This window comes from Sciurus vulgaris (assembly GCF_902686455.1).
Source record: "Sciurus vulgaris genome assembly, chromosome: 2".
Lineage (NCBI taxonomy): Eukaryota > Metazoa > Chordata > Mammalia > Rodentia > Sciuridae > Sciurus > Sciurus vulgaris.
Window position 1 is genome coordinate 153515260 of NC_136462.1, and position 16543 is coordinate 153531802.

Here is a 16543-nt window from a genome sequence, read left to right on the forward strand (position 1 = left end):
TCTCTAGGCCTTCCTCAATCCCAATAATTCTTAAATTTGGCCTTTTCATGATATCCCACAGTTCTTGTAGATTCTGTTCATGATTTCTTACCATCTTCTCTGTTTGTTCAACTTTGTTTTCAAGGTTAAATATTTTGTCTTCAATGTCTGAGGTTCTGTCTTCCAGGTGTTCTATTGGATATGCTTTCTATGGAGTTCTTAATTTGGTTTATTGTTTCCTTCATGTCAAGGATTTCTGTTTGGTTTTTTTTCAATATCTCTAACTCTTTATTGAAATGATCTTTTGCTTCCTGTATTTGCTCTTTTAACTGTCGATTGGTGCGATCAATCAATGCTTGCATTTGCTCTTTCATCTCATCATTCAGTGCGTGCATTTGCTCTTTCATCTCATCGTTTGCTTCTCTGATCATTTTAATTATGTACATTCTGAACTCCTTTTCCGTCATTTCTTCTGCCATGCTGTCACTGGGTTTTATTGATGGAACATCTAGATTTGTTTGCAGCATTTTCTTTCCTTGTTTTCTCATATTGTTCAGGTATCAGAGGACCGCTGAGATATTGCAGATTTTCTCTATTGACTTACAATGTCCCTGAAGATTTCTATATATATCCCCCCTTAGCCTTCAGTAGGCTGAAGTCTTGGAGGAAGTTGATAATGCGGTGCTCCACAAGGAAGCTGCCTCTCTAGGAGTGGTGGCCTTCAGGTGGGGTATAATCCCTGCTAGTGGGCAGAGGTGCCTCCACTTGTTGACCAGTGGTCATCCAAAGGGGACCTAGGCTGTGGGCTGAGGCAAGGCGTGTTTGGGCCTGAGTCTCTGGTTTTACCATCCTTGTGGGGAAACCTCACCCGGCAGGGAAGACTCACCTGGTGGGGAGGTCTCGCTGGTCAGTTCCCTCCTAGAGGTTCCCCTCAATTTACAGCTACCGCCTGGGCTGGGCTGCCTTCCTTTGCAAAGTTACCAGGGGCCCGGCCCTACCTCCTGGGCCTGGGAGCCCTACCCTTTGCAAATGACTCTCCTTAGGCTGCCCTTCCTCAGAGAATCTGCCCTCAGGCCTGGAACCCTCACTCCGCCCTAAGCCTGTCTCTGTGCGGCTCTTCCACCAAGAAGCCTCCCAGATCCTGGGACCCTGCTCTGCACCCAATCGCCTGGCTATGCAGCCCCTCCTCTGAGCAGCCACCTGGGGCCCTGCACAATCGCTCTGAATCCCAGAGACCCGCCACACGCCTCTTCCTCCAGACAGCCGCCTAGTATTCCAGTGCGGTCACTAGGAGTCCAAGAAACTCACTGCGTGCCTCCACCTCCACCAACCACCCGTAGCCCTGGTCAATCAATCACTCCGAGTCGAAGTGACTCTCCCCGTTCCTCCTCCTTCTCCAGATAACCCCCGGGGTGTTCAGGAGCAGTCCCTCTGAGTGGCTCTGAGTCCACGTGACCCGCAGCACAGGTCCTCTGGGCAACCGCCCGGAGCTCTGGTGTGGCCACTCAAGACCAAGCGTCCCACCACGCTTCTCCTCCAGGCCCCCCTGTGTTCAGGAGCTGTCCCTTTAAGTCCAAACAACTCACCACTCGCCTTCTCTGAGCAGCCGCCTGGAGCGCTAATGCAGTCACTGGGAGTCCACACGACCCGCCGCGCTTCTCCTCCTCCTCCTACTCCTCCAGGCAGGCCCCGGTGTTCAGAAGTGGTCTGAGTCCAAACAGCTCACCACGCAGCCCCTTCTCTGGCAACCGCCTGTAGCTCTGGTGTAGTCACCCCGAATCCAAGCTGCCGCACTCCTCTTCCTCCTCCTCGTCCTCAGGGCAGGCCCCGGGGTTCAGAAGCGTCATTCTGAGTCCAAACAGCTCACCACGCAGCTTCTCCTCTGACAACTGCCTGTAGCTCTGGTGCAGTCACTCCGAATCCAAGTGGCCACGCTCCTCCTCCTCCTCCTCAGGGCAGGCCCCGGTGTCCTGAGTCCACACAGTTCTCCTTGCCACTCTTCCCCTGGGCAGCCGCCGGAGCCCCAGTGGTTGCTCCGAGTCCCAGCGCTGTGCCGAGCGGCCTCCTTTACGGCGCTCCCAGCTGTCTGTGTTCACTGCTCCAGCGGGGGGAGGGGCGTCTCGCCGGCAGTTCTACTTCACAAAGTTTCCTGCTTTCCGGGACCACCGTCCCATCCGGGATGCCTCCCCAGGGGGTGAGAGTCACCCAGCTGCTTTGAGTTGGTCCCAAGCGTCTCAATATCTCCTCTTTTGAATCCTGAGTCCTGGAGCAACATGAAATGCAGCCACTCTCTAGGCCACCATCTTGAAACCCTCATCATTGCTGTTTATAGCAAGAGGGCAGTTAATGCCTTGCTGGGAGTTATTAGATTGAGGGTCTACATTGCTTGTACTAGGTATTGTTGATATTGGTTTCCCTCATAAAGGTGAGATAATGGAACTCTTCAGTGGCAAAATAGGTCTACAGGGTAGAATCTCTATTGCCTCAGATCCATACAACTAGATGGGAAAACACAGAGGCAACATGAAAAAAACAAGGGAAAAATGCTACAAAAAAGAGACACCACTGACAATACAATAGAAGAAATGTACAAGAAGGAGTTTAGAGAGAGGCCCCCCGCGCCGCCAGGTCCCATCGGGCCACACCGCCGTCTGCCGCACGTGGCTTCATCGAGATGCCGAAATCCAAGCGCGACAAGAAAGTTTCCTTAACCAAAACCACCAAGAAAGGCTTGGAACTGAAACAGAACCTGATAGAAGAGCTTCGGAAATGTGTGGACACATACAAGTACCTCTTCATTTACTCTGTGGCCAACATGAGGAACAGCAAGCTGAAGGACATCAGGAATGCCTGGAAACACAGCCGGATGCTCTTTGACAAAAACAAGGTGATGATGGTGGCCTTACGTCGGAGCCCATCTGATGAGTACAAAGACAACCTGCACCAGGTCAGCAAGAAGTTGAGGGGTGAAGTTGGTCTCCTTTTTACCAACCGCACAAAGGAGGAGGTGAATGAGTGGTTCACAAAATACACAGAAACGGATTTTGCCCGAGCTGGCAACAAAGCAGCTTTCACCGTGAACCTGGATCCAGGGCCCCTGGAGCAGTTCCCTCACTCCATGGAGCCACAGCTGAGGCAGCTGGGCCTGCCCACTGCCCTCAGGAGAGGTGTGGTGACCCTGCTGTCTGACTATGAGGTGTGCAAGGAGGGTGACGTGCTGACCCCGGAGCAGGCCCGTGTCCCGAAGCTTTTAGGGTATGAGATGGCTGAATTCAAGGTGACCATCAAATACATGTGGGATGCACAGTCCGGAAGGTTCCAGGAGATGGGAGATGACTTGCCAGAAAGTGCATCTGAGTCCTCAGAAGAATCAGAGGACAGCGAAGATGACTGACTCAGGGACTTGACTGAAGGCCTTCTAGCACATTCTGGGTCTCCATCAAACCACGTGGAATTGTTCCTACCCCTCTGGAGGGAGCAGTTATTTATTTTTGCTGCTGATGAAGATAGATGTGGGTGATGGGAACTGACTGTCCCATGAAGAATAAAACTTGGTCTGTAGGTGTCACCCTGTAGACAGCAAGAGACTTTTCTTAGGAAAAAGGCCTTGGGTGTGTGCCTCTGTTTGGATTCCCAGGATTCCTCTGTTGACCTGGTCGGCCAGTACAACTTTGGCTCCTGAGGGGCTGCAATGGCAGTGCAGCTTTGCAGTTCTGGGGACAGCCAAGAGCAACCCCCAGAGCTGAGCTTTGTCCTCTCCGGCCTGTGCTGTCCTTTGCTTGGAATGGAGATTTGCTGAAGAAAGTTAGGCCCTGCCCTGCATAAACACTCCTTCAACCAGGCTCTACTGGTGGATGCCAAGAAGCTGAAGAGGAGTGGAGCCTCTGCTGGAGGCGGGAGAGAGCGTGTGGCATCCCACAGCATCCTGGAGGGTTTTCCTGGTGGGAACCAGGATAGGTTTTTGTCCAGATTGTTTCATACGCAGGTATTTAGTGAAGCACCGAATGAGAGAACATCTGTTTCACGCAACATCTCTTCTTTGGTTTATGTCTACTCTTCGTGGCTTCTGACTCCCTGTAATCTTCTTTGTCTTTAGCTGAGAATAAAGGTGTTCTCTGGGGCCTGCGTGGGTGGGGGTCAGTGGGAAGTGCTTGCCTAGCATGGTTGAGGTCTTGGAATCAATTCCCAGCATCACAAAGGAAAAAATTCTGCCACCTACCTGTTGGAATAGTAAATTAAGACCCTCATTCCAGAGGGATCCTGCCCCATATCCTCAAGGGAGGAAAGCTACAGAGGCCAAGAAAAGCTGAGAAGACCAGCTCTGCTGGGGATCCCCACCCAGTCTGCTAGTCACCCTGTCTCTGCAATGCAGCCTCCATAAAAACCATGGAGGGCTTGGTGTGGTGCACCTCTTAATCCCAGCCCCTCAGGAGGCTAAGGCAGGAGGACAGGTGGATTTGAAACCATCCTGGGCAACTTAGTGAGACCCTATGTCAAAAATTGTTGAGAGGCGGCGGCGGCGGCGGCGGATGCGGCGGCGAGAGGAGCGGCCTGGCTGGGCGGCCTCGCTGGGCGAGGAGGCCCGGCTGGCGCGGGGCCATAGCCAGGAGCCTGAGGCCCAGCCTCGCGCGTAGGCACTGAGTCGGCCGGGCCGTGAGGAGCCTGCGGCCTGGGCGGCGAGGCCTCCTCCTGACTGGCGGGCTGCAGTGCCCTCGATGCGGGTGTGGGCTCCGCGGAGCAGTACGGAGGCTGGGCCCGGGCCGCGGGCGGGATAGGAAGCCGACTGGCCCGCTCGCCCGCGCAGGTGGATGCGGCGCCCGGCTGATGGACACCCTAGAGGAAGAGAGCTTCGCGCTGTCCTTCTCCTCTGCATCCGATGCAGAATTTGATGCTGTGGTTGGATATTTAGAGGACATTATCATGGATGATGGGTTCCAGTTATTACAGAGAAATTTCATGGACAAGTATTACCAGGAGTTTGAAGACACAGAAGAGAATAAACACATCTATATGCCCATTTTTAATGAATATATTTCTCTGGTGGAAAAATATATTGAAGAACAGCGGCTGGAGCGGATTCCTGGATTTAACATGGCGGCTTTCACAACTACATTACAGCACCATAAAGATGAAGTGGCTGGTGACATATTCGATATGCTGCTCACATTTACGGATTTTCTGGCTTGGATTTTCTGGATGTTTCTGGACTATAGAGCAGAAAAGGAAGGCCGGGGACTGGACTTAAGCAGTGGCTTAGTGGTGACATCATTGTGCAAATCATCTTCTATGCCAGCTTCCCAGAATAATCTGCGGCACTAGGTCCCACCTCCAGGCAATGAACAGGATCATTCTAGATGTCACCAGTCTAATAGACTCAGAGAGACTTCAGCTAATGACCACAGAAGAGTCCATCTCGGAAAGACTCTGTTCTGCAGCCCTTGGTTTGTGTTAAGTATTGATAGGTCAGAAACAACATGATAGACATTTGGACCCACTTCTCCTGATATGCCATCTTGTATTAATGTTCATCCCCTCCCCAACTAGTCACCTCTCAGGTGCTTGAGTCAGGCCACTCTGATCAAGCCCATGTCAGCCATTCCACCTGGGAGCCCTTCCCCAGTATGTGTTGGTGTGTTTAACTACCACCATGAACTCTCTTCTTCCCAGCAGGCTTTGCATGAGTCCTTTGTACACTTGCTGTTCTTTTTACATGGGCCAGAGTTTCAGTCCTTCACCCTCAATGGGGTTTTTGTTTGGGAGTATTTATCTAGGGAGTTACTGGAGCCAGCTGCCTGTCCTAACTAAGATTTCTGTATCTCCTCTGATCACAGCTTGTGCTGGCTGTGGGGATCAACTGAGAGAGATGTCCTTTACCCTCAAAGCTACCTGTGAAAGTCAACTCCCAGTCCTAACATACGCAATCCTTGTAACACTGTCTTCTGCTGATCCTGATGTAGTCCCACCGTTTCTAGAAGTCTCTTTCAAGCATTATTTTTGAAAAAATATTTTTTATAGATGAATACTCAGGCAAACTTAATGGATATGATCTTGGAACTTCCATGATTATCCACCTAAAGATCAAAGTATTATATGCTATGTGCTTTTTAGTCATTAGTGCTGTGAAGGTAAAAGTGCTTTTCACATGGGCGCACCTGTTTTACCAGCACCGATGAACGTCTGCCATGTGCTGGAAACAGGCTGGAGCTACCCGCTGTCACAGCACGTCTGCTGTGTTTGTGCACGTTTGCTTAAGGCCCTTTCTGTGTAAGCCAGTTGGTTGGGTTTTATTGGGGTAGGTAAGGATCTGCAATTTCTTCTTCCTGTCAGAATCTCTCCTGCCAAGATGGTGTCCACTGGTCTAGCTCAGCATGAGTAGGAGGCAGTGGACAGCTTTACTGATCGTCTCTCAGCTTTGGTTTAGTACAATGTTTGGTTTAGTACTGACCAGAAAACATGTATGTCACATCCCTGGAAAGAAGAAAACAGTTCAATTCCCAATGTGTACTTTTGATTTTATTTTTTATAGTAAAAATGAGAATCTGTGCTGACTTTTTTCACTTATCTGTTCTGGTTTTAAAGGATGAGCTATAAGCTGTGTTTTTCTGTGCTAATGTGTCATTTATTACTTTTTGTACCATGAGTAAAATTTGAGGTGTTTTACAAGAACCATCATTCTAAAAAAAAAAAAAAAATTGTTGATAAACAACTGGGGGATATAGTTAAGTGTGGGGTGCTTGTCTGGCATAGGGTCAGTCCCCAGTACCACCAAAAAGCCAGATGCAGTGTTGCACACCTGTACTCCCAGCTCACCAAGGCTGAGGCAGGGTTGCAGGATTGAGGCCAGCCTGGGCAACTTAGCAAGACTGTTTCAAGATAAAAAACTTAAAAAGGGCTGGGGAGGTAGCTTAGTGGTATAGTCCACCAGGGTTCAATCCCTAGTACTTTAAAAAATGTTCAGAGAGCAGAGGACAGCACACCCAGAGAGGGCTGGAAACTGCACCCTCACCCACCCCAACATCCTTCCCCTGTGCATCTGTTTCTTTTATAATGTCCTTCATAATAAAACTAAACCATGAAAAAAAAAAAAAAAGAAGGAGTTTAGAATGTACATAGTTCATCTGATCGGTGAAGTAAAGGATGGTATAAAGTGGGAAGTCAAAAAGAATATACAGGAAGTGAAAGATCACTTCAATAAAGAGTTAGAGATAGTGAAAAACACAAGCAGAAATTCTCAAAATGAAGGAGTCAATAAATCAAATTATAAATTCAGTGGAAAGCATCACCAACAGACTAGACCATTTGGAAGACAGAACCTCAGACAATGAAGACAAAATATTTAATATTGAAAATAAAGTTGACCTACCAAGAATTATGGGATAACATGAAAAGACCAAATTTAAGTTATCAGGATAGAAGAAGGAGCAGAGACAAAACCAAAGGAATGCACAATCTTTCAATGGCATAATATCAGAAAATTTCCCAAATTTACAGAATGAAATGGATTAAATACAGGAGGCTTACAAGACCCCAAATGTACAAAACTACAGCAGACCCACACTGAGACACATTATAATGAAAATGACTAAGATACAGAATAAGGGTAAAATCTTAAAAGCCATGAGAGAAAAAAAGCAAATTGCATATAAGGAAAAACCAATTAGGATCTCAACTGATTTCCCAACCCAGACCCTCAAAGATAGGAGGTCATAGAACAAGCTCTGAAAGACAATGGATGCCAACAAAGAATTTTATATCCAGCAGAATTAAGTTTCAGATTTGAAGATGAAATGAAAACCTTCCATGATAAACAAAGGTTAAGTGAATTCACAATTAGAAAGCCTGCACTATATAGAACATTCTCAACAAATATTCCATAAGGATGAAGTGGGAAAAAAAAGCAAAAACCAACAAAGGGAGAAACTACACTAAAGGAGTAGTTGACCAAAGGGAAAAACTAATTCAAACTTAAAATGAGAAATAAATCAAAATAACTGGGAATACAAATCATATCTCAATAATAACTTTGAACATAAATGTCCTAAATTCATCAATCAAAAGACATAGGCTGGCAGATAAGATTAGAAAACAAGATCCAACAATATGCTGTCTCCAAGAGACTCACCTCATAGGCAAAGACATCCACAGACTGAAAGTGAGGATGGGAAAAAACATATCACTCATATGGATTGTGTAAACAAGCAGGGGTTTCCATCCTATCAGATAAAGTGGACTTCAAGCCATAGTTAGTCAGAAGAGATAAGGAAGGACATTTCATTCTACTGAAGGGAATTATACAGCAGCAAGACATAACAATTGTAAATATTTATGCTCCAAACAATGGAGCATCTACATACATCAAACAAACCCTTCTCAATTTGAAGACCCAAATAGACCATAACATGATAATACTGGGTGATTTTAACACAACTCTGTCACTACTGTACTACTGGACAGATATTCTAAACAAAAACTAAATAAGAAACTATAGAACTAAATAATACAATCAATGATTTAGACTTAACAGACATATATAGAATATTTTATCCATCAATGAGTGAATACACTTTTTTTGGGCAGCACATGGATCCTTATCTAAAATAGACCCTACCCTAGTTTACTTGCAACTCTTAGTAAATACAAAAAAAAATGGAGATAATACCCTGTATTGTATCAGATCATAATGGACTGAAATTAGAAATCAATAATAAATTAAAAAATAGAAGCTACTACATGGAGTTGAAATAATACACTATAGAGTAACAAATGAATAGTAGAAGAAATCAAGGATTAAATGAAAAAATACTTAGAGGTGAATGAGAATACCAACACAACATACCAAAATTTCTGGGACACTATCAAGGCAATACTAAGAGGAAAATTCATTACATTGAGCCCATTGTTAAAAGAATAAAAAGTCAACAACTAAATAACCTAACATTACATCTCAAAGCCCTGAAAAAGACAGTAGAAGACAGAAAATAATTAAAATAAGAGCTGAAATCAATGACATTGAAATAAAAGAAATAATTGAAAAATTGACACAACAAAAACTAGGTTCTTTGAAAAAAATCAATGAAATTGATGAACCTTTAACCACACAACAAAGAGAAAGAGAGAGAAAATCCAAATTACTAAAATAAATGAAGAAAAAATAAATACAATAGACACAAATGAAATACAGAAGATAATTAGAAACTATTATGAAAATTTATACTCTAATAAAATAGAAAATATTGAAGACATTGACAAGTTTCTAGAGACATATGACCTACCTAAACTGAATTAGGAGGTCATATACAATTTAAACAGCACAATTTCAAGTGATGAAATAGAAAAAGCCTTTAAAAACCTAGCAATAAAGAAAAGGCGGGAACTGGAGGGATTCTCAGCCAAGTTCTATAAGACCTTCAAAGAAGAATTAACACCAATACTCCTCAAATTATTCAAAAAATAGAAAAGGAGGGAACCCTTCCAAACTCATTCTATGAGACTAGTCTCACTCTGATACAAAAACCAGACCTAGACACATCAAGGAAAGAAAACTTCACGACAATATCCCTGATGAATATACACACCAAAATTCTCAATAAAATTCTGGCAACTTGCATACAAAAACATATTTAAAAGATAGTGCACCATGATCAAGTGGGGTTCATCCCAGGGATGCAGGGTTGATTCAACATATGAAAAATAATAAACATAATTCATCATATCAATAGAATTAAAAATCATGTGATCACTCAATAGATGCAGAAAAAGCATTTGACAAAATACAGCACCCCATCATGTTCAAAACACTAGAAAAACTAAGGGTAGGAAGAACATACCTTGGAGGATCCAAGATGGCGGACTAGAGGGAGGTTGCATTCCTGGTCACTCTGTAACTCTGGTTTCAAGCAGAGGATATCTGTTTTTTGGTGAGGCAGTTTTTGCTTCTTATCGGTCCTCTGCTGTTTACCCCATACGTCTACTGCAATCACCTGCAGTCAGCCAGCATATTGATGCCTTTTTGAGTGCAAATTGCTCACTGTCAGGCACCTATCACCCACCATTTGCCTGCCTCTTGCTTGTCCATCACCTGCCTTTCACCTATTCATCATCCACCACTGAGGTTCACCTCCCAATCGTCTGACAACAGTCAGCAAACTGATCGCCGACCACCAGTGGAGTGCCAGCTGCCTGCTGTTGCCTGGAAGTTCACTGTCAAAGTACCTGCAGGTTTTATTACATGTGGCTGCCGCCATTTTGAGAAAACAGCCAGGCTCCGTAGGACCCCTGGCCGGACTGACTGAGCCCCGTCTCCAGGATCCCTCAACCCAACTGATCACCCTCTGCCTCTGGGGCCCACACATCAACTGACTGCTCCCTGACACCAGGACCCCCAGACCAACTGATGGCACCCCACCACCAGAATCCCGCAACCAGACTGAACACACCCCACCTCCAGGACCCCTGGCTGACCAACTGCACCCCGCGTCAAGGACCTCCAGCCAACCACACCCATGCCCCAAGCTGCAGCTCCCCATTTGCCAACACATTTGGAAGCCAGAGCAGCCATCTTGGACAATCCTAGATGCTAGCTCCCATCTTCAGGTGGGGCAAATCCCATCCTAAGATGCCTGCTGGAGACTTGAAGCTCATTGTCAGGTACAATGAGCTTCAGGTACATTGTCAGGTACAATGTCTCATACATCAGGCTACTGAAGACTGGAAAGTTTGAATATTATGACTTATAGTGTAGATTTTCTTTTTTCTCCTTATCGAACAATTTTGTTTTTATTTCTTTACTTTTCTTGCTCTCTTTTCCTTTTGTTTGCCTGTTCCCTCAGAGTCTCTTTCTCCCTTTTTGCATGCTAACATCCAATTTCTTTTGATTATACTCTCACCCTTTCTATTATCTAGAACTTCTATATATTCTTTTCTTATCCCATTAACAGTTACATCCTATATCCCTCTGCATCCTCTTGGTCCTCCATTAGAAACTACAGACCTTATTGCAAATCTGTTTGTTATACTAAAGATAATAATTGAATTCATTCTGTTTATTATGACAATATTGTTAATGTCCTCCTAGGGGTTATTTGGTCTAGGATTGCATACTGTCTGAATTGGGCACTGCTAATATCAATCTCCCCTTAAAGGAAAGATTTTGGAAACCTATAGAGCCACTATAAGCCTATAGGGGGGAATCTGCAATACCCCAGATCTGTACTGCTAGAGTAGAAGATACATGAACAACAAGAAAAAACAAGGGGAGAAAATGATCCAAACAAATCTAAATTCTATATTAATAGAATCCAATGACAGTATGGTGGAAGAAATGTCAGAAAAGGACTTCAGATTATACATGATGATCAAGATGATTCATGAAGCAAAGGATGAGATAAGAGAGCACATGCAGGCAATGAATGATAATACCTATAAGCAGTTGAAAGAGCAACTGCAGGAAGCAAAAGATCATTTCAACAAACAGAGATTCTCAAAACAAACCAAATGGAAATCCTTGAAATTAAAGAAACAGTAAACCAAATAAAAAACTCAATGGAAAGCATCACCAAAAGACTAGACCACTTGGAATACAGAACCTCAGACAATGAAGACAAAATATTTAATCTTTGAAAACAAAGCTGACCAAACAGAGATGATGGTAAGGAATCATGAACAGAATCTCCAAGAACTATGGGACATCGTGAAAAGACTAAATTTAAGAATTATCAGGATTTAGGAAGGCCTGGAGATACAAACCAAAGGAATGAACAACCTATTCAATGAAATAATATCAGAAAATTTCCCAAGCCTGAAGAATGAAATGGAAAATCAAATACAAGAGGCTTACAGAACACCAAATGCGCAAAATCACAACAGATCCACACCAAGGCACATTATAATAAAAATGCCTAACATTCAAAATAAAGATAGGATTTTGAAGGCCACAAGGGAAAAGGATCAGGTTACATATAGGGGGAAACCAATACAGATAGCAGCAGACATCTCAACTCAGACTCTAAAAGCTAGAAGGGCCTGGAACAGCGTATTTCAAGCTCTGAAAGAACATGGTTGCCAACCAAGAATCCTATACCCAGCAAAACTAACCTTCAGATTTGAAGATGAAATAAAATCCTTCCATGATAAACAAAAGTTAAAAGAATTTACAAATAGAAAGCCCGGGCTACAGAATATTCTCAACAAAATATTCCATGAGGAGAAAATGAAAAACAACAATGTAGGTCAGAAAAGGGAGGATCTACCTTAGAGAAAAATCCACTCAAAGGAGAAACCAAGCCAAGTTAAAAACCAAAAATAAGCCCAAATGACTGGGAATACAAATCATATCTCAATAATAACCCTGAACATTAATGGCCTAAACTCATTGATCAAAAGACATAGAATGGCAGTATGTATTAAAAAGAAAGACCCAATGATATGCTGCCTGCAAGAGACTCATCTCATAGAAAAAGACATCCACAGACTAAAGGTGGAAGGATGGGGAAAAACCTACCAGGCACATGAACTCAATAAAAAAGCGGGGGTTTCCATCCTTATTTCAGATAAAGTGGACTTCAAGCCAAAGTTAGTCAGAAGGGATAAAGAAGGACATTTCATACTGCTTAAGGGAACCATAAATCAGGAAGACATAATGATTATAAATATTTATGCCCCAAACAACAGTGCATCCTTGTACATCAAACAAATCCTTCTCAATTCCAGAATCAAATAGATAACACAATAATTCTGGGTGACTTTAACGCACTGCTGTCACCACTAGATAGATATTCCAAACAAAAACCAACCAAAAAAACCAGAGAACTCAATAACACAATCAAAAACCTAGACTTAATAGACATATATAGAATATTCCATCCATTAATGAGTAAATTCACTTTTTTCTCAGCAGCACATGGAACTACCTCGAAAATAGACCATATGTTATGCCACAAAGCAGCCCTTAGGAAATGTAAAAGAATAGAGATACTGCCTTGTGTTCTATCAGATCATAACGGAATGAAATTAGGAATCAATGACAAAATAAAAAACAGAAATTACTCCAACACATGGAGGCTAAATAATATGCTATTGAATGAAACATGGATAACAGAAAACATCAGGGAGAAGATAAAAAAATTCTTAGAGGTCAACCAGGAGGACATACATAATTTAAACAGATCAATATCAAGCAATGAAATAGAAGAAGACATCAAAAGCCTACCATCCAAGAAAAGCCCAGGACCAGACAGATTCTCAGCCAAGTTCTATAAGACCTTCAATGAAGAACTCATTCCAATACTTCTCAAAGTATTCCATGAAATAGAAAAGGAGGGAACCCTACCAAAATCATTCTATGAAACTAGTATCACCCTCATACTCAAAACAGCCGAAGACACATCAAGGAAAGAAAAGTTTAGACCAATATCCTTGATGAATTTAGATGCAAAGATCCTTAACAAAATACTGGCAAACCATATCCAAAAACATATTAAGAAAATTGTGCACCACCATCAAGTGGGATTCATCCCTGGAATGCAAGGATGGTTTAACATCCGTTAATCAATAAATGTAATCCATCTTGTCAACAGACTTAAGGATAAGAATTATATGGTTATTTCAATTGATGCAGAAAAAGCATTCAACAAATACAACACCCCTTCATGCTCAAAACACTAGAAAAAATAGGGGTAGTAGGAACATACGTCAACATTGTAAAGGCTATTTATGCTAAGCCCATGGCCAACATCATTTTTAACAGAGAAAAACTGAAAGCATTCCCTTTAAAAATGGGAACAAGACAGGGATGCCCTCTTTCACCATTTCTATTCAACATTGTACTTGAAATATTAGCCAGAGCAATTACACAGACTAAGGAAATTAAGGGAAAACAAACAGGAAAAGAGGAACTTAAGCTGTCACTATTTGCTGATGACATGATTTTATATTTAGAGGATCCAAAAAACTCCTCCAGAAAACTTCTAGACCTCATCAATGAATTCAGCAAAATATCAGGTTATAAAATCAACATGCATAAATCTAAAGCATTTTTATACACAAGTGATGAAACAGCTGAAAGGGAAATGAGGAAAACAACTCCATTTGCAATAGCCTCAAAAAAATAAAATACTTGGGAATCAATCTAATATAACCAAAGACATAAAAGATCTCTACAATGAAAACTACAAAACACTAAATAAAGAAATTGAGGAAGACCTTAGAAGATGGAAAGATCTCCCATGTTCTTGGATAGGCAGAATTAATATTATCAAAATGGCCATACTGCCAAAGGCACTATACAGATTTAATGCAATTCCAATTAAAATCCCTATGACATTTCTCATAGAAACAGAAAAGGCAATCATGAAATTCATCTGGATGAACAAAAGACCCAGAATAGCCAATGCAATCCTGAGCAGGAAGAGTGATGCAGGAGGTATCACTATACCAGATCTTAAACTCTACTATAGAGCAATAGTAACAAAAATAGCATGGTGTTGGTACCAAAACAGACAGGTAGACCAATGGTACAGGATAGAAGACACAAAGACATACCCCCATAAGTACAGTAACCTCATACTAGACAAGGGTGTCAAAAACTTACAATGGAGAAAAGATAGCCTCTTCAACAAATGATGCTGGGAAAACTGGAAATCCATATGCAGTAAAATGAAATTAAACCCCTATCTCTCACCCTGTACAAAACTCAACTCAAAATGGATCAAGGATCTAGAAATTAGACCTGAGACCCTTCCCCAAATAGAAGAAAAAGTCGGCCTGAATCTCCATCATGTTGGCTTAGGACCAGACTTCCTTAACAAGACCCCCATAGTGCAAGAAATAAAAGCAAGAATCAATAAATGTGGTAGATTCAAACTAAAAAGTTTTTTCTCAGCACGGGAAACAATCAACGATGTGAAAAGGGAGCCTACAGAGTGGGAGAAAATCTTTTCCACACACACTTCAGACAGATCACTCATCTGCAAAGTTTATAAAGAACTTAAAAATCTTTACACCCAAAATACAAAGAACCCAATCAACAAATGGGCTAAGGAAATGAGCAGACACTTCACAGAAGAAGATATACAGGTGATCAACAAATATATGAAAAAGTGCTCATCATCCCTGGTAATTAGAGAAATGCAAATTAAAGCCACCCTAAGATTTCATCTAACTACAATTAGAATGGCTGTTATCAAGAACACAAGCAATAATAAGTGTTGGCGTGGATGTGAGGAAAAAGACACACTCATACATTGCTGGTGGAGTTGCAAATTGGTACAGCCACTCTGGAAAGCAGTATGGAGATTCCTCAGAAAACTTGGAATGGAACCACCATTTTACCCAGCTATCCCACTCCTTGGTTTATACCCAAAGGACTTAAAATCAGCATACTACAGTGATGCAGCCACATCAATGTTCATAGCAGCTCAATTCACAATAGCTAGATTGTGGAACCAACCTAGATGCCCTTAAATTGATGAACGGATAAAGAATCTGTGGTATATTTACACAATGCAATATTACTCAGCCATAAAGAACAATAAAATTATGACATTTGCTGGTAAATGGACGAAGTTGGAAAATATCATGCTTAGTGAAATGAGCCAAGCCCAAAAAACCAAAGACCCAATGTTCTCTCTGATAAGTGCATGACAATGTATAATGATGTGGGGTAGCAGGGGGAATAGAAGAATGAAGGAACTTTGGCGGGTACAGAAGAAAAGCGTGTGGGAGCTGGTGAGGATGGAAAAACAGTAGAATGAAACAGTATTACCCTATATATATGTATGATTACATGAATGGTATGAATATACATTGTATACAACCATAGAAATGAAAAGTTTTACCCCATTTTTGTACAATGAATCAAAATGTGTCTGTAAAAATAAAAAAAATAATAAAAAAGAACATACCTCAACATCCTAAAAGCCATATATGGTAAACCCAAGGCCAGCATCATTCTAAATGGAGGAAAATTGAAAGCATTCCCTCTAAAAATGGGGAGAAGACAAGGATTCCGTCTTTCACCACTTCTATTCAACATCATCCTTGAAACTCTAGCCAGAGCAATTAGACAGAAGAAAGAACTTAAAGGTATACAAATTGGAAAGAAGAACTCAAGCTATCACTATTTGCCAATGATATGATTCTACATTTGGGAGATCCAGAAAATTCCACCAGAAAATTTCTATAACTCATAAATGAATTCAGCAAAGTATCAGGATATAAAATCAATACCGGGGCTCCAATTATTAATGGAACTAGTCAATTTCCAAATCCGCCAATTATAATTGGCATGACTATGAGGAAAATTATGATGAACGCATGTGCAGTGACAATTACATTATAAATTTGATCATCTCCATTAATCAAACGCATTCCCATACATCAGTAATGAATGCACTGAAAGAGAAATAAAGAATTCTACCCCATTCACAATCGCTTCAAAAAAAGTAAAATACTTGGGAATCAATCTAACAAATGAGGTGAAAGACCTCTTCAATGAAAGCTACAGAGCACTAAAAAAAGAAATTGAAGAAGACTTTGGAAGATGAAAAGACCTCCCATGCTCCTGGAC

At 42.2% G+C, this 16543-nt stretch overlaps 2 protein-coding genes across 2 annotated transcripts; both read left to right on the forward strand.

The window, feature by feature from the left end:
• The first annotated feature begins 2612 nt into the window (after window positions 1–2612).
• On the forward strand, window positions 2613–3554 carry LOC306655221 (mRNA turnover protein 4 homolog). Its single transcript, XM_079129620.1, has one exon. It carries the CDS (start codon window positions 2654–2656, stop codon window positions 3371–3373), a length of 720 nt encoding a protein of 239 aa, XP_078985746.1. The 5' UTR covers window positions 2613–2653; the 3' UTR covers window positions 3374–3554.
• Window positions 3555–4509: 955 nt separating this feature from the next.
• Window positions 4510–6510, forward strand: LOC306655223 (ADP-ribosylation factor-like protein 2-binding protein). Its single transcript, XM_079129622.1, has one exon. The coding sequence runs from the start codon at window positions 4804–4806 to the stop codon at window positions 5296–5298; it is 495 nt and encodes a 164-aa protein (XP_078985748.1). The 5' UTR covers window positions 4510–4803; the 3' UTR covers window positions 5299–6510.
• The last annotated feature ends 10033 nt before the right edge of the window (window positions 6511–16543 follow it).

Excerpts from the sequence above, each read along its gene's own strand:
- LOC306655221 (XM_079129620.1), top strand. The coding sequence starts at position 2,654 with ATGCCGAAATCCAAGCGCGACAAGAAAGTTTCCTTAACCAAAACCACC.
- LOC306655223 (XM_079129622.1), top strand. The coding sequence starts at position 4,804 with ATGGACACCCTAGAGGAAGAGAGCTTCGCGCTGTCCTTCTCCTCTGCA.